Genomic DNA, 22,407 nt, shown 5'->3' with positions numbered 1-22,407 from the left:
CAGGGACAGCTGAAGTCATTGAACTAGAAAAGCCAGAAAGATTACGGGAGACTTGGGACCAATTTTCCACATTGGTGCATCTGAGGATGATTTAAGAACATCCTGACATCATAAGACCGGTACCCAAGTCTGTATGGGTAAGGTTGTGCACAGAAGTGCCTTTTATAATTGCATAAAAGTTCACAACATTAGGGTACCTTCAAATAAAGTAGGGTTAATCATATACACAATACTATTTGGCCTTTCGAAATGACAATGTCAGTCTGTAGGTGTTGACATTGGAAAGATATCCAGAATATATGGTCCAGGGAGAGAAGCAGGTGTCAGAACACTATGTACTGAGTGGTGCCCTTTGTAAATGTGTTGTGGGCTGTGAGATCTATGTAGGAGGCATAGAGCGGGGACTGTGTCTGGTTTTGAACTCTGCTCTATTTCAGGACATAACACAGCAATTTCAAACCTCGTAGACTCTTGACAAGGATTTGTTGAATATAATAAATACTTTGTTTAAAACCCGGAAGGTTAACCCCTTGGTTGCTAACAATAGGAAGATGGGTAATATTTTTTCTTTTTTGTTGTTGTTTATATTTTCTTTTTTGTCTACAAGAAATGTGTTGAGAAGAGGATTATGATGCTGCCTTCAGAATTACACCACAATGAATGCATAAATTCTTCTGTAAGCAAGCACTGGATTTTTAGGTCCCTATTGTATCTGTTGGTGGCTGAGGGAGCTGGAGGCCAATGAAGGCTCTGTTGAGCCACGTTGACTGTAGATGGTCTTCTCAGTTTTGCCTCTAAGACAAACTAGTGACTTTCTGATGTCCCAGATCCATGCCCAAAAGGAAAAAAACAAGCTTAAAAACTCAAAATTCTTAGAATTCTTCTTAGAGGATTCTAAAACTGTGCAAGGTTATGAGTTTCTGAGTCTCATTCCACTGTCCAGAGAATAAAGATAAGTCCACAACTATTGCGTCAAGTATCAAAGAAACGTTAGACGGCAGAAGAGGAGTTTTGAAAGAATGCAAGTGGATGCAAACTCTTTCCACCACAATAATCACAGAAGTGGTGACAAAATGATTATTCCCAAAGACTGAAGTGAAAACTTTAAACCCAATAAAACCCTCAAGCTTCCCAGATTAGAGAATAGCATAGAGTTCAAGAGTCCAAGTGAAAATATAACATTTTAAATATTTTGTGTGTATCTTTACTTTTATCTCGCCCTGCCTAAAAAAATAAAGAAAAAATATTTAAGCTTGCTTACAAAATATACCAATAAAATACTTTTTAAAAAGTCCCAGAGGACATTAGGAAGAAGGGAAAATTAGGTCAGGAGAAATGGTGCGAAGCCAGGAATAAGATTAATACACAAAAAGTTTATACAATACACAATGAGATTAATATACATGAAAGTTCTCCATAGTTGCTAGATATGGGCCACAATTTGACTTTGAGCTTCCTAGCAGCCCATGCAAAGAAAGAAACAAGACCAGCTGTATTACTCACAAGGTCCATTAGATAAAAACAAATCAAGTGCTTAATTCCAAGACCAGAAAGGAAGTTCTTCCATGTGTTTTCATCCAAAGGGCCTGTGTAATATAATGAACAAGGCCCTAAAAACATTCTTATAGCAAATAAAACAATGAGTGCCAGAGGGTTGATGTTGATAATCTCCCTTCTTTAAGCCAATGGCATGACTCCACCTGGGTTCAAATAAAACAATCCAATGGGGCAGAAAGCGTGTGATCATCCAAGATGTAGCATTCAATCCCAAAATAAATGCTGACAAGGACTAGAGCTCTCAGCATGGATGAATGTGTGACTGCCATTCAGACAAGTCTTCCTAAATGTTCTTTAGTTCAACCTAATGTTTGCTAAGTATCAAACAAGAGTGAGTTTGAGGTTGTGGCTCCAGCTGACAAGAACCCAGAATATTCTATGTTGCTGGTTAAGTGCAGACCCCAAAGTTTGAACAGGCAGCCCAGCTGGGAGCTGGGTTAACAACCCCTTCTAGTCAAGAAACCTGAATAGAAGCTACCAGAAGGCCCCCCAGAGGGGGGGTCAGGCAGGACCCATGCAGGCCACTTCAATTTCACCCCCCCACACACAAATGACTGAGGCTCAAAATTCTTTTTTTTTTTTAAGATATTATTTTTTCCTTTTTCTCCCCAACCCCCCCCCCCCAGTACATAGTTGTATATTTTCAGTTGTGGGTCCTTCTAGTAGTGGCGTATAGGACACCAACTCAGCATGGCCTGATGAGCGGTGCCATGTCAGCGCCCAGGATTCAAACCGGCGAAATCCTGGGCCGCCAAAGCAGAGTGTGCAAACTTAACCACCTGGCCACAGGGCCGGCCCTGAGGCTCCAAATTCTTAGGCTAGTATTTCTGACCTTTTCGGGTCCAAGAACCACTTTTAATGCCCCCTTCCCAAACGTGTATAATGATTGTAACTTTAGGACTGGTTGATTGAAAAATATACAAAATGGCAGACTCCTTTCTAAAAATTACACATCATAAATGCTCATTGAAGGGAAAAAAAAGTTTTGTGACTATGTATGGCGATGGATGTTAACTAGACTTATTGTGGTGATCATTTTGCAATATATGCAAATGTTGAATCATTATGTTGTACAACTGAAATTAATATAATGTTATATATCAATTATACCTCAATAAAAGAAGGAAAACCCAACCACGTAGATAAGCAAAAAATGAAGGTAAAAGTCACCAATGTTTTGGCTGCCCAGCCCCTAGGGCAGGTGGAAGGCAAGGCTCTTATCTAGTCCCCTCTGTGGAAGCCAAAAGAGAATCAAATGTTTTCTTTCCCAGCTTCTTTATAACTCGTACGTGGTCAGGTACCTAAACTTAGCTAATTAGGTGCTCTTGCCAAGAACTTCAAATCGTGAAGAAGTGATACAAAGGCCCTGTGGTCAATCAGAGAATATACACAGTGGCTGCAGCAGAGTCAAGAGTCCAACAGCTTAATCCTGGGGGGCCAGCAGCAATGATGCCAGGGCCAGCGTCCTAAGCTGAATGTTCCTGGGGAGACACTACCCTCAAAATGGTCTCTCTGATTTCAGCAGAAGATCCCAGAGCGGCAGAGTGGCTTCTGTGATGTGTCAGTTCACAGCCCCTTGCATTGAATGGAGACTGGGTCCCCTTAGGAAAGGACCAGGTGATAACATCATATATTCTGTCTGTTTCACTCCTGCTTTTCCAGCAGGGGATGTGACCATGTGTCAGGGAACCTGTGCCCTGGGGAAAGGGATGATCCAGACCTTTAGGAGGATTTGAGATACTAGCTCTGAACTAACTCTCATCCCTGGGGGACAGAACACCACCGGTTGGGAGATAAACGGAGCTGTGATTGGAGTCCTGCTGGTAGTGTAGGAGTGGCAGACTCCTGAACCCACTTCTTCTCCAGGGCCTGGGTGTGGTTGGAACAGATACCCTAAACCTCAGGCAGAATCCCCACACTGGCTCTGTGACCCAACACAGTAAAGGCTGTTAGGACAGGAAAGGCGAGGGGGAAGCCCTCCGAGCCCTCCTCCCCAACAAAGAGCAAATCTAAAGCAAAACCACGTCCCAGGAGGGAGCCCAGGCGTTAGTGTTGCTGTGAGCAAGGTGAAGTTGTGTGTGTGTAGGGGGGTGGCTCCTCTCACGGCCCTATGTAACTCTCCCACTGGGCCTGTGCAGAAGCAGGGTGGGGAGGGAAACGACAACAGCACATCTCCTCTGGTTTGCTTCTGACCTCTGTGCTGCATGGACCTTGACCACCTCACCATCCTACAGGACATCATGCTGGCCCGCTGCATGCCTAGACTTGGTGAGGTGCCTCAGACACCCTGAGTACATGGATTCACTGAGTTTTGCCAAATATTGTCATCAACCATTGACTACAATGTTGTCAGTCATCGACAATTCATAGAGAGATCATCAACAGTTCCTAGAAAGATCATCAACAATTTTTAGAAAGATGTGGATCATCTTGTGATGGCAAGATGGCTGCCATAGCTCCAAATATGAAATCCACGCAACAGTGTCCCAAGCAAGGAGGAAGATGAGGGGCCAAAAAGGACTATTCACCTTCCACAGTCAGGGAAGAAAATCATTCCCAGAAGTCTCCGCAGGGGACTTCCTCTTGTGTTGGATTGGCTAGAATTGAGTCACATGCCCACCCCGAGACCAATTACTGGCAAATAGGAACAGGAGTGTCCTAGGTGGTTTAATCTACTTGTGATTCAACCTCTGAGGCTGGGCCCATTGCCTTTGTAACAAAATCAGGGCTCAATAAGCATGAGTGGCAGTGAGGAGGGAACGAACAGTGTCTGTCACAGCCAGTACCCCATCCATTCACCGTCCAATGTTGAAAACCAATCTAAGTCCAGTTGTCAATAAAGCCATGGAAATCATCCTTATACGAAATGGTGATAGTGTATCTTCTACATGTGGCTATTTAAATTTAATTTAAAATTAAATAAAATTTTAAATACAATTGCTCACATTTCAAGTGCTCAACAGCCACATGTGGCTAGTGGCTACGATTTGGGCAGCACAGACAAAAAACATTTCCATCAGCACAGAAAGTTCTATTGGCGTGCACTGCTTCTCCAGCTGCCACTGCCAGGGTTAAGAGGCTTCTCCGAAAGTTATGAGGTGAGAGTGTCACTGTCCTCTCAGTGCCATGCCACCATCACGTCATTGGCAACGCTGCCATGGCCTTCACCCAGCACAGCCTGAGATTGGTGAGCTGAGCAGCCTCCAAGCCAGAGATCCCAGAAGCCTTCTGACCTGTGGGGGCCACTGAACACACAGATCTGGCAATGAAACCTGTGTTTCCATGCACTCACTAAGCCCCTCCTGACTAAATCCTTGATCCATCCTTCTGGGCAGGAGAAGTGCCGGCCGGGAGCTGGACTGAGCAAGAAACACTATCATAAGATTAATATTTAATGGCCACCTTATCCTGTACCAGGCCCCCTGTGAACAGCAATCATGATGTCACCCACTGCCCATATTCTCCAAACAAACACACTTCCTGCATCTCATCAGCCGGGGACTAAGGGACTGCAGAAAGGGCACAGAATGAGACATTTAGGTACAGGGCCAGGGAGTCCATGGTGAGCACTGGCTCTCAGCTCCCCCCATGGACACAGCTGACATTGTATCTGATAGTCTATACAGGGGTGCTTGCTCTGAGCCTTGCCTGATGGATGGGGATGCATCCCGCGATAGCTGTCCTTTGACCCACTCTAACTTCGAGGGATCGGACAGCTAAGGGTGCCTAGTTGGGTGAGGTTGGTACATTCATGTCCTGGGGGCAGTAAAGGCCCCATCCAGCTCTTAAAGATCCCAGCCACTTCCTGGCTACTCTTGGCCAGCGCCATTCTCCAGCGAGGCTGGATCTTGGGAGACTCGTGCTCAAGCGTTACTTGATCCGGCCAGGTGGATTTTAAAGGATGACCAAGTTGAATGGCTTCAAAGTCACCATATGTCCTTACAGGACAGATCAGCTGCTCTTCCCCTCCTTGCCCTGCTGGAGGCTCAGATGCTGACACATCTCATGAAGTCACCTGGAAGCCATGGCTGGGACAGCAGGTGTAGACACTCTCTCCGAGGTGCATACTGAAGCTGCACTTTGCCAATATTGCACTGGACTGAAGATGCAGATGTGCTGGCTCTCCTCAGGTGAGCTTGTCACCTGCTCCTGGATGCCAAGCACAGCTGGCTGGGGCCCCTGCTTCACACAGATGCTCCTTCAGTTCATCCTCCCAGGTCCTCCCCTGTGTGGCCCTCAGTGGATGGTGGGGTTGCGATATTGGTGGGATGGCTCAAGGGCAATCTGAGTACACGTTTCTGCTGATGGAGGATTCCCTTGGCCTTGGGGGACCTGCCCTCTGCTCCTCCCAACACTGCTGACCCATCCTGGCCCAGCAGGGGTACTATAGGGGTTCAAGCCAATGCCTCTGGCTCACAGCATTTCCTCCCAGCCTTCTTAACAAATCTTCATTAGACCCCTAAAATGCAGGTGAAACTGAGATCCTTGACCCTCATAAGAAGACTGCCGTCACGGACATCTGCATTCCCAGTGTCCTGGTGGGAACCAGCCCTGGCCAAGTAGATGATGAGGGGGAACAGAATATGCCACCCCAAAATGCGTTACTTTGACATGAGGATTATTTTGAGCAGAAGGCAGTCAAGCTGTAGCAAATTTAGGAAAAGCTTTTTACCTCATCCCTTAGCTGCCTAAAGGAATTTAGATAAGGGGCCTGTACCAGATAGAGAGCTATTACCAAAAATAACTTTTTTTTTATCTGAAAGACTTTGCCTGCAAGGCAGGGTGAACATCTGATTACAGAACATCTGCTCTTCTGTCTTCCAGTGAAAGGCTCTCCTCCCCTTAGAAGCCCCAGGCCCCTATCCCTTTCCTCAGCTCAGGAGAGCATGGGATCCTCAATTGCCCAACTGCTTTGAGTCTCATGTCTTTGTGGGGCTCCCATATGTACACAATTAAATTTGTTTTTCTCCTGTGAATTTGTCTTATGTCTATTTAATTATTAGACATAACAGCCCCTGGTCAGACCCAGTCTTTAAAACTTCCTCCCACCCTAACCTCATTGCTCTGTGGGTCCTGGGGGGCTCCCCCAATTTCCTTCCCCTCCATAGTCTTCCTAACATTTAAGATCTTTTTCTCTCTATCTGGCTCCCCAGGAAGCCCATAAAATCTCCCCAGATCCCACCTTCCTCGTCGCCCCCAAAACGATTGTCTTAGGGGAGAAGAGAGAGTGTGGAGGGAGAAAAGAGAGGAAGGAAAGAAGGGAGAAAAGAGTGATGGAAAAGGAAAAAAGCCCAAGGTGGGGTCAGGGTCAGGGGAGGGAAGGGATGGAGGAGGGGAGGGGAACAGGGAAGGGAAGGGGTGGGGGAGGGGAGGAGAATGGAAAAGATCTGGGAGGGGAGGAGAAGGGAAGAGGTCAGTGGAGGAAGGGAAAGGGGAGAGAGGGGGGAGAGGGGAGGAGAGAGGAGAAAGAAAGGAGAATAGGATGAAAGAGAAGGAGAAAAGAAGAGAAAGGGCGTACCAGCAACTAGACCAGGTTTACTCCTTATTTTCCAAATCAGCACTCTTCTGTCACTCTTTCTACCAAGTTGGGCTTTGAGCGAACGTGAAGAAGCAAATAGTTTCAGAAATCCTAGTTTCACTTTATATCTCCATAGAAAACCAGGGAAATATGAAAAAGCCTCCTTGTTTTATGATATTTTCTAGGGCGTGGACAGAGAAGAGGAAGAAAGATTTTGATACCCTGCCTTTTTTTATGGTCTTCGAAGTTTCCTGTTAATTTAATACCTGAACCTTTGCCATGTAAATAACACAGGTAAAGATAAACTTCACTGGCCCTGGACTCTGACCTTTGTTTAACACCCGCCCCCTCTCTGATCCATCCTCCAGCCCATCACTGGAAAGTTTGGAATTGTTACCTGGAAATTTAGAGCCCCGGAATAAATAGGTCAAGAGGCAGAGCATGTCATTTTCAGGCAAGCCTTGTAAGAAAGTACAAAAATACCAGCCATCTGAGGGTTCTTCTCTGGTCAGCTGCTATGTCTTCCTCAAAGAGATGCCCTAGATGAGGTAAATTTCCTTTCCATTCACTTGGTAGGACTCCCACTAGCTCTGCCACCCCCTCAGCTTATGCCCACGCCCGCTGTGATTTGCTGGCATTGCCCTGTGCCATTCACTTAGACGAGAATAATTTATACAGGTGATTTCATCCCTCTTACTGGCTGCTGTTGAGCACACCTATTTTTATTTTGCTTCTGGTTGGAGTGTCTCCTTTCACAGTGTTTTCAAAGAAGGGCTATATATGATGGACCCTCTGATCTCTTACATACCTGACAATTTAGCTCGAAATAAAAATCTAGTTTCAAAGTTCTTTCTTTTGATACTTTGAAAATGTTATTTAACTGTCTTCTTAAAGCCAGTGTTGCTATTAAGAAATCTGAAGTCAATTTGATTTTTGTTTCTTTCTCAATCTTCTATTATCCAGCTGCCTGGAAAACAGATGTGATGGCTGGAGCTTTAGCTGCCACCTTAGATCATGAAGCTGTGAAGGGGAAATAATGATTCCTCCTTCCTCTTCCTCAGCCTGATGTTAACACCACTGGCTGGCACAGCTGTTTTCTGCCTCCCAGCATCATGGCAATGGTGGTGGGGGTGGAGGTGGGAATGAGCTGGGGCTGGGCAATGATCTATGAAGGCCAATGTGGGCAGAGAAAAGAGCACATGACAAGGTGTTTACTCAGCCTGTTCCCATACATGGCACCAGTCTTCATCTGCAAGGGGCTTCTGTTTCCTTCCCACACACCACGACCCAACCACCTGCTGCCTCCAAGGAGGTAGGCAGAGGATGCTTCTCATGGTTTTTACGTTAGTGTCTCAGTCCTCTTCAACCTTCCCCCTGCTTCTGTGACATCTTCAAGATTGTATTCATAGGAAGCGGCCCGCATCTCCAGGACAATATCATCTGTTTGATGATATTGTTTATCATCGAAGCATTATTTTTTTCATAGTACCAATCACCATCTGAAGCTGTTATGTATGTGTTTACTTGTTTCTCTTTCTCCCAGCCGCCACCTGAACGTCAGCTCCATGAAGGGAGGAACTTGTCCCATTCCCAGCTGTCTCCGCAGCACTGGGCACAGTGCATGGTGGAGATGCTCAATAAGTACAGGCTGAATGACTATGTCACTGAGCTGGTGCAGGAACCAAAGCTGATTCCAGCTCAGAGCTTCTTGCTCCAAATCTTGGGCTTTTCCCACCCAAGCCCCTGGATCTCTGCCCTGGGCAAAGATAGTATCCAGAGGCAATAGGTCATATTAACTAGGACTCCAACAGAAATATGAGGCCCTTCCCCTAGCATTGGCTGAAACAACTGCCGGATGATCAGACTTAGGGCAGGGCTGCTTGCACATAGTAGGTACTCAAAACAGGTTTGTTTTATTGACTGGACATTAGAACTCTCCAGGAGGAAATGGTTCAGCATAGTTATAGGGGGCAGGGAAGAGGGTAACTAGAAGAGTAGATTGGGGTTTATATGGTGAAGGAAAGAGCTGAGTATTAACATGTTCTTGACCCAAAGGGGCCTTTGGTCTATACTGTGTAACAGAGGGGAAATAAAGAGCCTTGGCCAGCACTGTCCCATAACGTAGCCACTAACCACATGAGGCTAATTACATTTAATTCAACTTCAATAAAATGTAAAATTCAGTTCTTTAGTTGCCCTAGGCAGATTTCAAGTGCTCGATAATAGCCACATGTGGCTAGTGGCTACAGCATCGGACAGTACAGACAATATAAAACATTTCCAACATCACCGATGTTCTATGGGACAATGTTCTATATAGACCGTTAGAAGAAAGGAAATGCATTCCTGCTTCTGACTTGGCCTCCTGACATCCTCTTGTCCCCAGGGGCCCACACAGATCAGAGCACCACCATGCCCCATGTCTGCCGCCCTCGACTTTCTGCTCCCCAGGGAGCAGCATTGTCTGCCTTCTTGGTTTTCACCCCCAGTGCAGACACCAGTGCCCCGCAGGTAATAAGTGTATGTTGCAAGAATGAGCGCTCAGTTGGTTTTTGTTAAATGCCGAAGGCACAAAAGGTGAGTTAAGTGACAGAAGCAAAGGAAGAAATCCCTGCTTCATCTCTTTTCTCCTACCCCCTTCTTTGCACCCCCTTCTCTGGTGCCCCCCTCTCACTCCAGAGCAGCACAGTTAGGGGCAGGCCCTGCCTCCAAAAGTCCCTATCCCCGAACCACACGGACTCCTCAGAAATACCTGCTTCAGGTCTCAAACCGAGCTCATTTGTGAGCGTATATTTGTTCACATAATAATTCTGTCTTCCTCCACCTTCGGCTGCCCTGTACCTAGTAGGTGCTCAATAAGCGTTTGTTGGCTGGCTGGCTGGATGGATGGACGGATGGATGGATGGACGGATGGATGGATGGACGAACGGCCACAGGGCAATTTCCCCGAGTTTGCCAGAAGGGCTGCGGGGGGCGCCACCCTCAGAGGACCCGGGGGTCGGGCGGGGCGCAGCCCTCGGGGGCGTGTCCTCCGGGACCCGGGCGCCGCCGCCGGGAGAGGCCGGCAGCCGGCGCGGCAGGGCGGCGGCGAGCATGGAGCGGGAACTGGAGGCGCGCCCGGCCGAGCCGCCCTTCCAGGCGCTGGTGGAGGCGGCGGGCGGCCGCGGGCAGGTGCTGCTGGTGGGCGAGCTGTGGGAGCGCGAGCAGAGCCGCGCGCAGCTGCGCGACTTCGCCCGGGCGCTGTTCCCCGCCGAGCCGGCGGCCGGCCAGCCGGGGGGCGCGGCGGCCGAGCGCGCGGGGCCCGGGGCGCCGGGGGCGCGGAGGGCGCCCGGGACGGCGGAGACGCGCGCCATCCGCTCGCCGCTCATCTTCGTGCTGTGCCGCGCCGCGTCGCTGGCCGCCCGGGAGCCGCGGCGCCGCCTGCGGGAGATGCTGCGGGACGTGCGCGGCCGGAGGCGGGCCGGCGCGGCACTGGTCGGGGTGCTGGTGGCCGAGGCCGGGCCCGAGGACGCGGTGGCGCCGGGGTTGCGGCTGCTGGAGGCGCTGCTGCGCGCCGTCTTCGGCCGCCAGGCGGGGGGCCCGGTGCAGGCGGCCGCCTACTGTCCCGGCCGCCCGGCCTCCTGCCTGGCCGTCCAGGCGGCCGCCTGCAGGGCGCTGCAAGCCGTCGGGCCCGCGCGACCAGGTGAGGGGGCGCGAGGCCCGGGAAGGCGCGGGCGGGCGGCGGCTGGGGGAAGGCCCTCAAGTTGGAACTCTTTAGGCCAGCGCCCCTCGTTGTGCACCGAAGTAAACTGAGGCCCAGAGAGGGGAGTTGCCTAGCACTGGGCCTCCCAGCTAGTGCGCAGCAGGATCTGGGCAAGGGGTCGAGCCTGTCCCGGGAAGATCTGGAGTGCATGGGAGATGCAAGGGCTTAGGAAAGCCGAGGGGACGTGCAGAAGGCGGGGGGAGGCTGGTGGAGAGAAGGGTGGGACTGGGCTGGGCAAGATCTGGGAGCCAGCCAGAGGCCAGGGGCAGGAAGGTAAGGAGAGGCGAAAGTCTTGGGATGCGCAAGTTTTGCCATGGGAGCGGGGCAGAACTGGAACTAGGGAGTTGGGGGTGCCCGGAACTTATAGGATGCGACGGTGGAGGCTCATTGTGGAAGTGCCGAGGGGAGGAAGAAGGCAAGGAACAGATACCAGGGACTTAGAGGAACTTAGATACTTAGACGACTTAGAGGAAAGGGTTGGAGGGGCTGAGGGCACAGAGTTTTCAGGTCCTTCTTGGTTACCCACCTGCTTGTGTACCCTCTGCTGTGTCTCCCTCCCTCCCCCATGGTCTGCTGAGACCACCTTTTCCGTCACACTCTCCTAAAGTGTGGGGAGGGGAGTTAGGATCTTTTTCCAGCCCCTGTGACTGCTGCCATCAGCAGAAGGGTCAGAATCTCCTGCATCCTGGTACACAGGTTTTACAGGAGCTTTCCAGTGTCCCAGGATTAGAATATGAACTTCAAGTGTAGCTGGATCTGGCAAAAGTGGGAGATGCAGGAGCGTTCTTTACCCTCCCAGCTCCCTCCCCGCCCCCACTGTCAGCACCAGCCCCGCCTCCAAGCTCTGCCAGCTCTTCTCGCTAAAGAGTTAATGAAGACAGAAGCTGTATTCTACCTCCCTGAGGCATTGATGTGTTAACAGCAAATGGGAGATGCCAGACTTGCAGGGGAGCCTTTTCCAGCCAGGAGGCCTGGTACCTCTGATGTCACAGACCCACCTGCCAGCCTGGCCTGCCTGGGGGAAGGCCATCCCTGTCAAGCTGTGGAGCATGCCCTAACCTCTCCCTCCTAGCCCCCAACACCTTTCTGTGGAGTCTGTAAGGAGGCTGGCTAAATTTGAAACTCAACAACCAGCATCCTGAAAGACCTCGGGAATAGCTCGAGGTGGATTGTCCGTCTGATTGTTGATGCCAGGCCCTTTGCTGATCTGGCCCCAAGGGGGAAAATTTTCTGCCCCCTAATGAGCTGGTGCCTGGGAAATTCTCTGAGCCCTTAATCTCCTAGTTGGCTCCCATTCCCAAGGAACAACTTTTAATTCCCCAGAGCCAAGCTTGCTCTGGCCTCCTAAGCTTTTGTACACATTGCAGTTGCCTCGGAATGAAAATCTTTTTCCTCCATGCTCCTCTTTGCCTGACCAATCCCATCTCATCTTCCAGAACTGGACTTCCTCCTCCAGGAAGCCTTCCATGACCCTCCCCATTCCTGTTTGCAGGTTCACAAGTGAAATCCCAGAACCCGCTGCTGCCCTCTAAGCTCTTACCCCATGGTTTTGTCACTTTCATTTGTGAGTTCCATCAGCATTGTACAGTCATGTGTCGCTTAACGACGGGGATATGTTCTGAGAAATGCATCATTAGGCAATTTCTTGTCGTGTGAACATCACAGAGTGTACTTACACAAGCCTAGGTGTTATAGGCTACTACATATGTAGACTCTATGGTGCTAATCTTATGGGACCACCGTCATTATATGCGATGTGGTTGACCAGAACATCGTTACGCGGCGCATGACTCTATTCCCATTTCCCAACACCCTGCCTGGCATGCAGAATCTGTGCCTCCTTTTAATCCCTAACACTTAGGAAATTTTAACATTTTGCAAGGGAATCATTCTCCACTTGTTAAAGTTGCTTCTACTTTTATAAAAGCATACTGAACAACATGAAACCTTTCATTCGTGGCTCAAGGTCATGAGTGTAATTATAACTCAACATCCACTGATTTCTTTGGGGCTCTTGAGGTGGGCTGCACCACGACCCTCACACCAAAGGGATTCGTGTTGCTAAGGTTTTGCTAGCAGTTATGGCTATTTTTTTTTTTAAAGTTTTCCAGTCTTTTTGCTCCATGCCTGATAGCTAGTCTTATATTTTAGGTTGCCTGCCTCTTGGCAGTGTCCTTTGATCCAATTTATGCCTAACCCACTTGCCTTTGGATTGAAAAACTAAGAATCTAGTCTTGTTAGGATTGGATGCAAATTAGGAGTAAATAAACCCCGAGTAAAGAATTATGAACCAGGATATTCTGTGTTTGGGCTTCTCAGAGTCTTACTTTTTTTTTAAACTTTGCTCCAGTTGACCTGATTCCAGAATTTGGGGGCTCTTGAGTGATCTCCAGATAACTGAGGTGGTACCATAATGAGGAAACCAGAATCAACATGTAATTATTTTGTGTGTGATTATCTAAAAAGATTCAATCTATTCCTGTTAAGAAATAGTTTGAACTAAAAATCAGGGGCAAATTACTGCTCTCTGAGTACTTTCTTTGGTGCTGTGTAATTGCACATAATTTCATGTCTTTTTTTGTTACTATGGTTTTCACAACGTGGTACCTACATAGTAGTAGGGTTTTTGTGAGGATTAAATAAGTCACTATATAGAGAGCAATCCTTTTGTTGTTGTTATTCTATTTTAAGTACAAAACCTCACCCCCTTTTGTACATCAGAATCTTTGGTTTTTTAATCAGACTGTTGAAAGTAGGGCAGTTGGCAGTTGCAGCTCTTGGTTTACTAAACAGAAAATCTCTCAGTCGTGTCAAGCACCGTCTGACCTGCTGCCTCTGGGACTTGGTGTTCTTTCTAGCGGAAGGAGCCTGGGAGAGACCGGGCCTGCTGGCACTGCTGGCCTGCTTTTCCTTGGGTCCTTGGAGCCGGGGGAAGGACCCAGATGCCGTCTCCCCCAGTGGCCCAGCTCAGGGTGAGTGTGTCCCCTTCCTGACCTCCTGGACCCTGGTGCTTGGGATTATGGGAGGGGTCACATGCACACAGGGACCTTGGGGATAGAGTGGACCAACATCCATGAAACACTTGCCTTGTGCCGGATGAGCAATGTGAGGTGCTCCTGTCATCAGGCAGCCAGCACACAGGCTGGGTCAGCAGGGCTGTAGCCCCAGGAGTCTGATTAATGAAGGCGGTGTGGGCGGGGCTGTGATGCAGGTGTCAGCCTGGTGTGTGGTGGGACGCATGGAACCAAACACATTCCATCTTCCCCTGAGGATCCTGGGAGTATCACGGAGCAAATGACATTTGAACTGGGGTTGGGGCTTTTCTGAGGTGAAGTGGGAAGACCTGGAGAAACAGTGACATGACCAAAGGCTTGACTGCATGGTCTCATGCTCAGAAAAGGGGCCTCTGTCAAGAATACCCTGGGATGAGGTCCAGAAAGAGACTAGTGAGGGCTGAGGCTGAAGAGAAAAATTGGGGCCAATTCAGGGCCCTGGACCTAAATCTCTCAGGAATGGTTGTTACCAATTTCACGTCACCCCAGTGGGACCCCAACCCACACTCAGAGGAGCTCCGAGGCCCATAGGTGGGCCTCATACCCACAATCCGTCCCTTGCCTGGAGGGTTCTTTCCCGTTCAGTGTCTCTGATTTGAAACAAAACCAAAGTTGAGCATTCAATAGCACTAGCTTTATTCAATGGCCAAAGAATGGAGAAGTGGGAACTAAGTTCACAAGTCAACTTCTCAGCTCCTGGGGCGACTCAGCAGCTATTACAAGAGGTCTAGGTAAAGAAGCGGAGGAATAGTCACAGTTGTCTGGGAAAGTGGGCAGGCTTTTCTGGGAAGCAGGGGTGCCACCTCTTTTCTTTCCTTATTTGGTTATATCCTGCTATTTCCATGGCTGTTGTAGACTGCCATGGCGTTGGTGGGTGTGTTCTATAATATGATAATGTATTACAATGAGCACATAGTAAGTTGTGGGGTCTATGTCAGGTCAAGTCAGACTGCCATGTTGCCTTCAACCAGTTTGGCCTGGTTTTGATCATCCATCTTCTCCTTACTTTCTTCGTGGTTTCCTGCAAGCTAAAGATAGCATATTAGGCTCGTTCTGAGCAGGGTTGTGGTTAATGTCTTATGGGGCCAGGGGCCGGGGTATCATAGTGAGCCACTGACGATTTCTGAGCAGGGTGTCAAGCTTAGGGGTATGTTCTGAGAGGTGACAGGATTGCAGGAGCAGGGAGAGACCACAGGCGGACAGAGCCTAGCTAGGAGGGGACTGCATAGTCTCAGAAGGGACGATGGGCAGCCTGGACCCAACCAGGGCAGTGTTGGAATGGAGAGGTGGGAAGTCAGCCAGGAGCTGTTTCTAGGCTAGAATCATCAGGCCGCTAAGTGGGGGCGAGAGAGAAGGAGAAGGGAAGACAGCTCTGTGAGGTCAGTGGGCATGTAGGCTATGTTGACAGAGAGAGAAAGTACCCGGGGAGCAGGTTGTCACCAGCTGAATGTATGTGCCACCCCTCCAAAGTGTGCTGAACACTATAGCTTTCTTACAGAAACAGTGGGCAGTGTGTTAAAATAAACTTTTATTGTGTCCCTTATTTTTAAAAAAATCATTAGTTGATGTATCAGTCTTCTATTGCTGCATAACAAGTTACCCAAACTGAGCAGCTTAAAACAACACACATTTATTCTCTCACACTTTCCGTGGATCTGGTGTCTGGGCACAGCTTAGCTGGGCCTTCTGCTCCGGGTCTCAAAGCTGCATCAAGGTGTCAGCCGGGCCTTGATGGGGCCTGAGTCCTCCTTCAGTCTCACGTGGTTGTTGGCAGAATTCATTTCTTTGCTGCTATAGGACTGAGGTTCCTGCCTTCTTACTGGCTGGCAGCCGGGGCTGCTCTCTGCTCCAAGAGGCCCCACAGTTCCATCCTCTCACAGCCTTCTCACAGCACGGCAGCTGCCCGTTCAAACAGCAGGAGAATCTCCTGTCTCCTATGATGTAACTTAGTCACGGGAGTGACGATCCATCGTCTCCCTTGTCATGTATGGTACCCAAATCAAGGGAGTGACCATCGCATCATATTCACAGATCCTACCCACACTCAAGGGAGGGATTATACAGGCTGAGGACACCAAGAGGTGGGAATCTTGAGGGCCGTCTTAGAATTCTGCCTATCACAGTTAAAAGCTCCAAAAATTAAAAGAAGGAAAACAACTATTAAAAATCATTCATATAATTCCATCACTCGGAGGTAACTACAATCCGTATTTTGGGATAGACCAGTCTATCTGTCTGTCTATCTATATCTCCTTGTGCTATTTAAATTTTAATAAATTCACTTGTGTATAACACACAGGTCATCTGCAAAATGCATCAGATATTTAAAATATTTAATTGCAAAACTGTTCACTTCAACCTCTCCGTCAAGATTTTGGATGTCTCTGGAAACTAAAGGGAAAAAATAAAGCAAAGGAATCAAAAAATTGTGTGCAAATCTTGGATAACTTCCCTCTCTGTAGCATATAACAAATTGTTTAATTTAATGTAGAAGTGAATGTGCTAAGATGAAAATTGCATTTAGGGACTATACATATGCATTTATAATATATATAATGAGTATGGGGTTACAGATACGTACATACATTTATACATACCGTTAGGGAATCTGCTTTCTTCCTCAATGACATTGTGACTGTGCAATATTCCACAGCAATAATTATGTGTCAGCAACATCTTTTATCTTTTTTGGGGGATAGTTGTAAATCACTTGCAGTTGTAAGAAATCACACAAAGAGATCTGTGTACACTTTGCCCAGTTTCCCCCAATGGTAACATCTCGCAAAACTATAGGATAATATCACAACTGGATATTGACATTGAAACGATCCACAGATCTTATTCAGATTTCCAATTTTATGTGTACTTATTTGTGTGTGTGCATGTGTTTGGTTCTATGGGATTTTATGCATCATTTTTAAGCCTGAATCCCCTCGGGAGCAAGCCACAGTTTCCTCAGCCAATCCCTTTGTTGAACATCAAATTGGTTAGGATGCGTTTAGCTGCAGGTAAAGAAACCATGACTCGGGGCCAGCCTGGTGGCATAGTGGTTAAGTTCACATGCTCTGCTTCAGTGGCGCAGAGTTTGCAGGTTTGGATTCCGGGCATGGACCTACATACAGCTCATCAAACCGTGTATGCTGTGGCGGTGTCCCATATACAAAATAGAGGAAGATTGACACAGATGTTAGCTCAGGGCCAATCTTCCTCACCAAAAAAAAAAGAAAAAGAAAGAAAGAAAGAAGAAACCATGACTCAAACCAGCATAAGCAGCAAGGGAATTCATTATCTCACCTAAAAGACAGTCTAGAGGTGGAGTCAGCTTCAGGGCTGGTTGATTCAGGGGCCCAGTGACTCCATCAAGGACCCAGGTTCTGTCCTTCTCTCTGCTGGGCCATCCGCCATGTCGTTTCATCCTCAGGCTGCTAGCAAGATGGCTGCAGCAGCTCCACTAATTATTCCTAATTATTTCCTTAGGATAAAATCCTAGAAGTGGAATTGCTGGGTCAAAGGGTATGTACATTTTTAAGGTTTTTGTTTTGTTTTTCAAGTAGATAGTCACTGGGACCAACTACTTCCCTTTCGTTGCTAGCTTGCTCACTCATAAACCTTTTCTGATTGGGTAACTCCTTCTCTTGTGTTCCAGATCACTTCCGAGACCCTGAGGAGGAGATGGCTCTGACAGCCATATTTCCCAACGGAGACTGTGAGGATCCTGAAAAGGGGTCGAGAGCCTGTGATGGAGCTGTCCACAGTCCCACTGAGCCTGCTGAAGACTCAAGATGAAGGATGGACCCCTGGGCTGCCCCACCTCTAACCTGGAGACTAGAGGCTGGCTCCTTCTCACTGAGCCCCCGTGCCTCCATGTTGACCTTGGCATGGTAGTAACTACAAAGGTCTCACCTGCTAGGGGCTGCCACCCTGACAGTGACCTGCTAGGCTGAGGACTTACTAAGCTAAGTGGGCCTAGAAAAACGTATCCTCTGGGAACCTGCCCCCTACCTTGCATTTGCTCATTCTCTGGTCACACTGAGGTTATTTTTTCTCTTTGTGCCTGTTTCTCTATGCCATTGAGACAGATGGCCGTGTACTTGAGACTCTGTGGTGCTGTAGCATCCCGTGGTTGTTTGCATGAGCATCCATTATTTCAAGTGCAGCTGGAAGAACTCTGGACCAGAAGTTGTCAGATCTGGGGGTGTGTGTCACTCAACCTTTGGGGCTTTTGTTTCTCAAACTCATGAGGGTGCTACCAGCCCAGTGGCTCTCAGCCAGGGGCCAGGCTATCCTTCCAGGCAGCATTGGAAATGTGTGTGTGTGCACGCGTGTGTGTTGGAAGGGTTATTGTGATTGTGGGGCACCCCTGGCATTTAGTGGCATCTCACAATGTGCAGGACAATCTCCAACAACACAGAACTGTTCCACTGAAACTGCCCGTCTTGGCACCTTTGAAAAACTGGATGAGCCACTTTCTTCCCCCTCTCAATTTCTAGGAAGAGATTCCCAGAGCAGGGAGGGTTGGGCTTCCTGGGACCTTGGCTTCCAGAACAGGCCAGAATAAAGCCTATACAGGCACTCTTGTGCTAGAGCCAAGAAGGTCCGTATGCTGCAGACCAGGACAGAAATAGCCTTGCATGCCCCTGAGAAGAAAGGGCCCTTTCTTCCTCGTGTTGACCTTGACTTACTCTGCCAAGTCCTTTGAGAATAAGGATTCTGGGAATGGCCCACAGCACCAAACAGAAGGAAAGTTAGGGATGTGGATTACAAGGGCATAAGACTTGCTCTCCATCTCAGGGCCTAACCCAAGGTCAAAGCAGACCCAGCCCAGAGGTGCCAGGATCCTGAATCCTTTTTCCTCTGAGTCAGACAGGGTCAGTAGTGTCCTCTAAAAGCGAGGAAGGCCATCTGTTTGCTTGTAGAGGGAATGCTGCATTACTTCCCTTGTCTTTCTCTCCTGCCCCTGGAGAAATCCAGTCTTCAGAATGGTAGGGACAGCTCCTAATGTTCCCTAGGAGGAAGCCCCATCTAAGAGCAGTAGCTAAATTCATTCATTCATGCATGATTCACTCAGCAGACATGCAATTGTGCCTACTATGTGCCCCGTGCTCTGCGAGGTGCTGGATAACTTCCACTTGTTATTTCAGCTCTCTCTGTGATGGTGCCAAAAGCAGGAATGGGAAACCTGTGGCTGAGGGGCTCCATGATGTTTAAGGAGGAGCCGTCCCTGCTCTATGACTCAATTTATTCTCTATAATAGGGAGTCTGATCCTTCTTAGTATGAGGATAGGTAGGATGACATCTTACTTGGGGCTGGTTGGCAGCAGGTGTCATTCTAATAATACAAGGCTGTCTCACCAATAGAAGGACCCTTCTGACTTCCATCTGCACAAGAATGAACTCAATGAATTACTGTTGATTTCGTTTGAAAATGGGGAGACTAGTATCTTTGAAGCTGCTATATTTTTCTATTTTCCATTAATCTCTTGGTAGTAATTTGGTTAGAGTTTTATTACTTGGTGGAGGGAGAGAGCTTTTTTAGGTTAGGAAATGGTCTAAGGCAGAAGTTACATGGCAGCAGCCTCTGCTGTGTTTAAAGACTTTTGAGTCCATGGCCAATATTTGAGACTGGGGAGATGGCACAGAAAAAAGCTAGTTTTCAGAGTGGAGGATGGAAGGTGCCATGATCTCCATTTTGATGAAATTCCCCCCCAACTTAAGCCCCTCTCCCACCTACCCACCCACCCCTCTACTGTACTTCACTCATAGACGCCACCTGCCTGGTCCTCGTCCTGGTGGGCTGTGAGTTTGCAGGTCTCTGGTATAAGTGGTGGTTTACTCATTATCTTTTCATTACCTTCAGTATTTCCTGTGAGTAGTGGAAGAGAGAAGGTCTTTCTTTACTGCGATTTGGGTTCTACCTCCCAACTGATAAACACGGGACTGAGGTCCTTCCGGGCCCATCTTGGCTTCCTTGAGACATGGCTAAGATAAGCAGCATCCTTTTAGGAACAGTCTAGTTGCTGTTTTCTAGCAGACGGAAGAGTTAGGTGCAGGAATAGATGACCTTGGTGGTGGATCTCTTCCCCAAGGACTCTTACAAGGCAGGAAGATTGGGGTGGGCCTGGCTGAGGGCAGAGGCCCCAGATTAGGTCAGTGGTACCGGGAGCCATCAGCCAGGGGCTTCCATCAGGTCGCAGTCTGGACTCTTGGGTACTAATCTTTCTAATATGGCAGTAGTTGTGGTGCTTCTGACTTGAATCGATAATTCCTTTTATCTAATGAAACCAAACAATACCTCATTGCTGTCTCATCCAGAAAAGAATGGCTCTTCCACTTTATTCTCGTAAGGTGCTCCTTGCGGGGCATCTGGGCAAATGGTGGGAGCCTCTGGAAGAGTCTGGCCTGGAAGTTCCCTGGTCCTACCCTGGGTGACATCTCTGCAACCCTATTGACTGGGATTGAAAAACATGTAGCCGGAAAGTAAATATTTAAAAAGAGATTTTTTTAAAGATAGAGTTTAGCTTGGTATTTACTGGGGCGGGGGGGGGGGGGGGGGGGGGGGGGGTGCGGGCGGGGTGTTTGTATGCACATGTGCATGTTTAACAAGATAAAGTGGCCTTATTGGAGTCCTGGAGAGCCCTTTATAATGTTTGTGTCTCTGTTTCTCTCCTTTCAAAGTATTTATCTCCAAGACTTAGCACACAAGGGGGTCCCTTTGTTGTCAGACGAAAAACAAGGCAAACTTGCAAAGGGGCCGGGGGCTGAGGCCCCCAAACCTGTGATCTGAACAAGCCCCTGTTTCCCCAGGGAAGGGAATCTAGGGCCCAGCCTCCCTGGGGAAGGTCGACGACAGCCAAGTTAACCTGAACGCAGTTTCTGTTTCAAAGTGTAGCAGAACCTCGTTGCAGAGCTGGCTCCCTGTGGTCAGGAGGCCCGCACTTTGCCCTGTTTGGGTGGCAAACATGGCCAGCACAGTGGAGACAGCCGGTTTTGTACCCAAGGGCTACACAACCCCCTTCTGACCTGGTTTTCTGTTAGCGGATCAAGGGTTGAGACAGACGTGGAGTTTGGCCTGGGCAGCCTGCCACTTGCATAATCTTGGAGTTCAAGGAGAAATGGGATACAAGGCACGGTGGATTACCAGGACCCTGTATAAGTCCCTCAGATGCCCTTGGCCCCTGAGCCAGAGCCCTCTTGCTGCGTTATATTTGGGCCTGCGTAACTGGGAGCAAAGGCAGAGCCCACCCCTCCGGGCCATGCCGTGGTTCACAGGGATCCGAGAATCTGACCCCGAGGGTGTGGGATAGCTCAGGTCCAAAGCTGGGCTGGGTGCCAGGGCCACTGTGCAGCCAGGGCTTTGGCAAAGGTGAGAACCCTGTCCGGCTGCCTGCCAGGGCTCCCAGCTTTAGCTCAGGATCCTGCTGCAAATGCAGACCCACGCCTGCCTGTTCCTTGACTGGTGAAATTCAGAGACCCTCAGTGGGAGTTTAGATTTTAAGTCTTAAGTCCAGCTTGTTGCTATCCTGCTCTGCACTTACTTGGAGGAATTAGGCGCTTAGTTTGGTCCTTGAGACCTAGCCCTCATTTTGAATCCTGGCTGCAGAAATTGGGTCTTTGTCTTGTCCCCTGAGTTTCTTCTCTCCCTCACTGGCTAACGAGGTCTTCTCAGAGCAGTGTGTTGCCTCAGAGCACAGGCTACCCCAACCACAGGCTACCCTCACGCTGACCACCTACTGTCCCAGGTATATTGCTCACTCCAGAACTCAGGGCTGCCAGGGCAGCCACTCCTACAGAAGTGGGTCTCACCTTCAGCCTCTGCCTCCCGTCTCGTCTGGCCCAGCATGGGCCAGCATTGAAGAACAGGCAAGACTGAAGCAGGCTAAAGGGCCAGGCCTGAGTGGGAGGTGAGAGGGAACAAGACCTCAGGGTGGGGCTAGACCACCGCTGTCAAAGAGAAATGTAACACCAGGCTCATAATGTAGCTTTAGATTTTCTAGTAGCTACATTAGAAAGAGAAAAAAAGAAACAAGTGAAATTAATTTTAACAATGTATTTTTTTTAGCCCAATATGTCCCCAGATAGTATTATTTCAATAGTAATTATAGGAAAATTTTAATGAGACGTTTTGCATCTTTGAAATCCTGTGAGAATCTGACACTTAGATTCCAATTCAGATTTTAAATTTTCATCCAAAATACTTGATCTATATTTAAATTTCAAGTTTATAGTTGAAAAAAATAGATTCCTCAAACTGCTCCAGAAATACTTATAAGTTTTTCAATAACTGAATTGGGTATCAGTCTTTATATTTCAATGAAATAAAATTTAATTTAATTTAAAATCGGTTCCTGGCTTGCACGAGCCGCATTTCAAGAGCTCAACAGCTCCTGTGGCTGGCGGCTACCGGGTGGGACAGCGAGAATCTAGAACACTGGAAACGCACACAAGACCTGTCTTGAGGGTTCATTGTGGCTCCCCCCCTCCACTTTCCCGGAGCTGGGTGGTCATCCCAGACGGCCCCCCCTCCACACACACACACA

The 22,407-nt window shown here is 48.5% G+C and overlaps 1 protein-coding gene across 2 annotated transcripts; it reads left to right on the top strand.

Annotated features, from left to right (window-relative positions):
- The first annotated feature begins 10,088 nt into the window (after positions 1-10,088).
- C19H2orf72 (chromosome 19 C2orf72 homolog) lies at positions 10,089-20,402 on the top strand. Of its 2 annotated transcripts, XM_070489428.1 has the most exons (4): positions 10,089-10,757; positions 13,676-13,789; positions 17,348-17,383; positions 17,517-17,652. In XM_070489428.1, exons 1-3 carry the CDS (start codon positions 10,169-10,171, stop codon positions 17,350-17,352), a joined length of 708 nt encoding a protein of 235 aa, XP_070345529.1. In that variant the 5' UTR covers positions 10,089-10,168; the 3' UTR covers positions 17,353-17,383; positions 17,517-17,652. The 2 variants fall into 2 exon arrangements, with proteins under 2 accessions (XP_070345529.1, XP_044607426.2); XM_044751491.2 differs by lacking the exon at positions 17,348-17,383 and having other exon boundaries at positions 10,097-10,757; positions 17,517-20,402.
- Positions 20,403-22,407: the final 2,005 nt, after the last annotated feature.

Source organism: Equus asinus, chromosome 19 (genome assembly GCF_041296235.1).
Source record: "Equus asinus isolate D_3611 breed Donkey chromosome 19, EquAss-T2T_v2, whole genome shotgun sequence".
Lineage (NCBI taxonomy): Eukaryota > Metazoa > Chordata > Mammalia > Perissodactyla > Equidae > Equus > Equus asinus.
The sequence above is the reverse complement of the archived record's forward strand: the minus strand, read 5'-3'. Positions and strand labels throughout refer to the sequence as shown.

What these genes read in the sequence shown, in the direction of transcription:
- C19H2orf72 (XM_044751491.2), top strand. Translation starts at nt 10,169, where the DNA reads ATGGAGCGGGAACTGGAGGCGCGCCCGGCCGAGCCGCCCTTCCAGGCG. An exon ending in CGTCGGGCCCGCGCGACCAG is followed by an intron (nt 10,758 to 13,675) that starts GTGAGGGGGCGC and finishes TGTTCTTTCTAG; the next exon opens with CGGAAGGAGCCTGGGAGAGA. An exon ending in CCCCAGTGGCCCAGCTCAGG is followed by an intron (nt 13,790 to 17,516) that starts GTGAGTGTGTCC and finishes CTTGTGTTCCAG; the next exon opens with ATCACTTCCGAGACCCTGAG.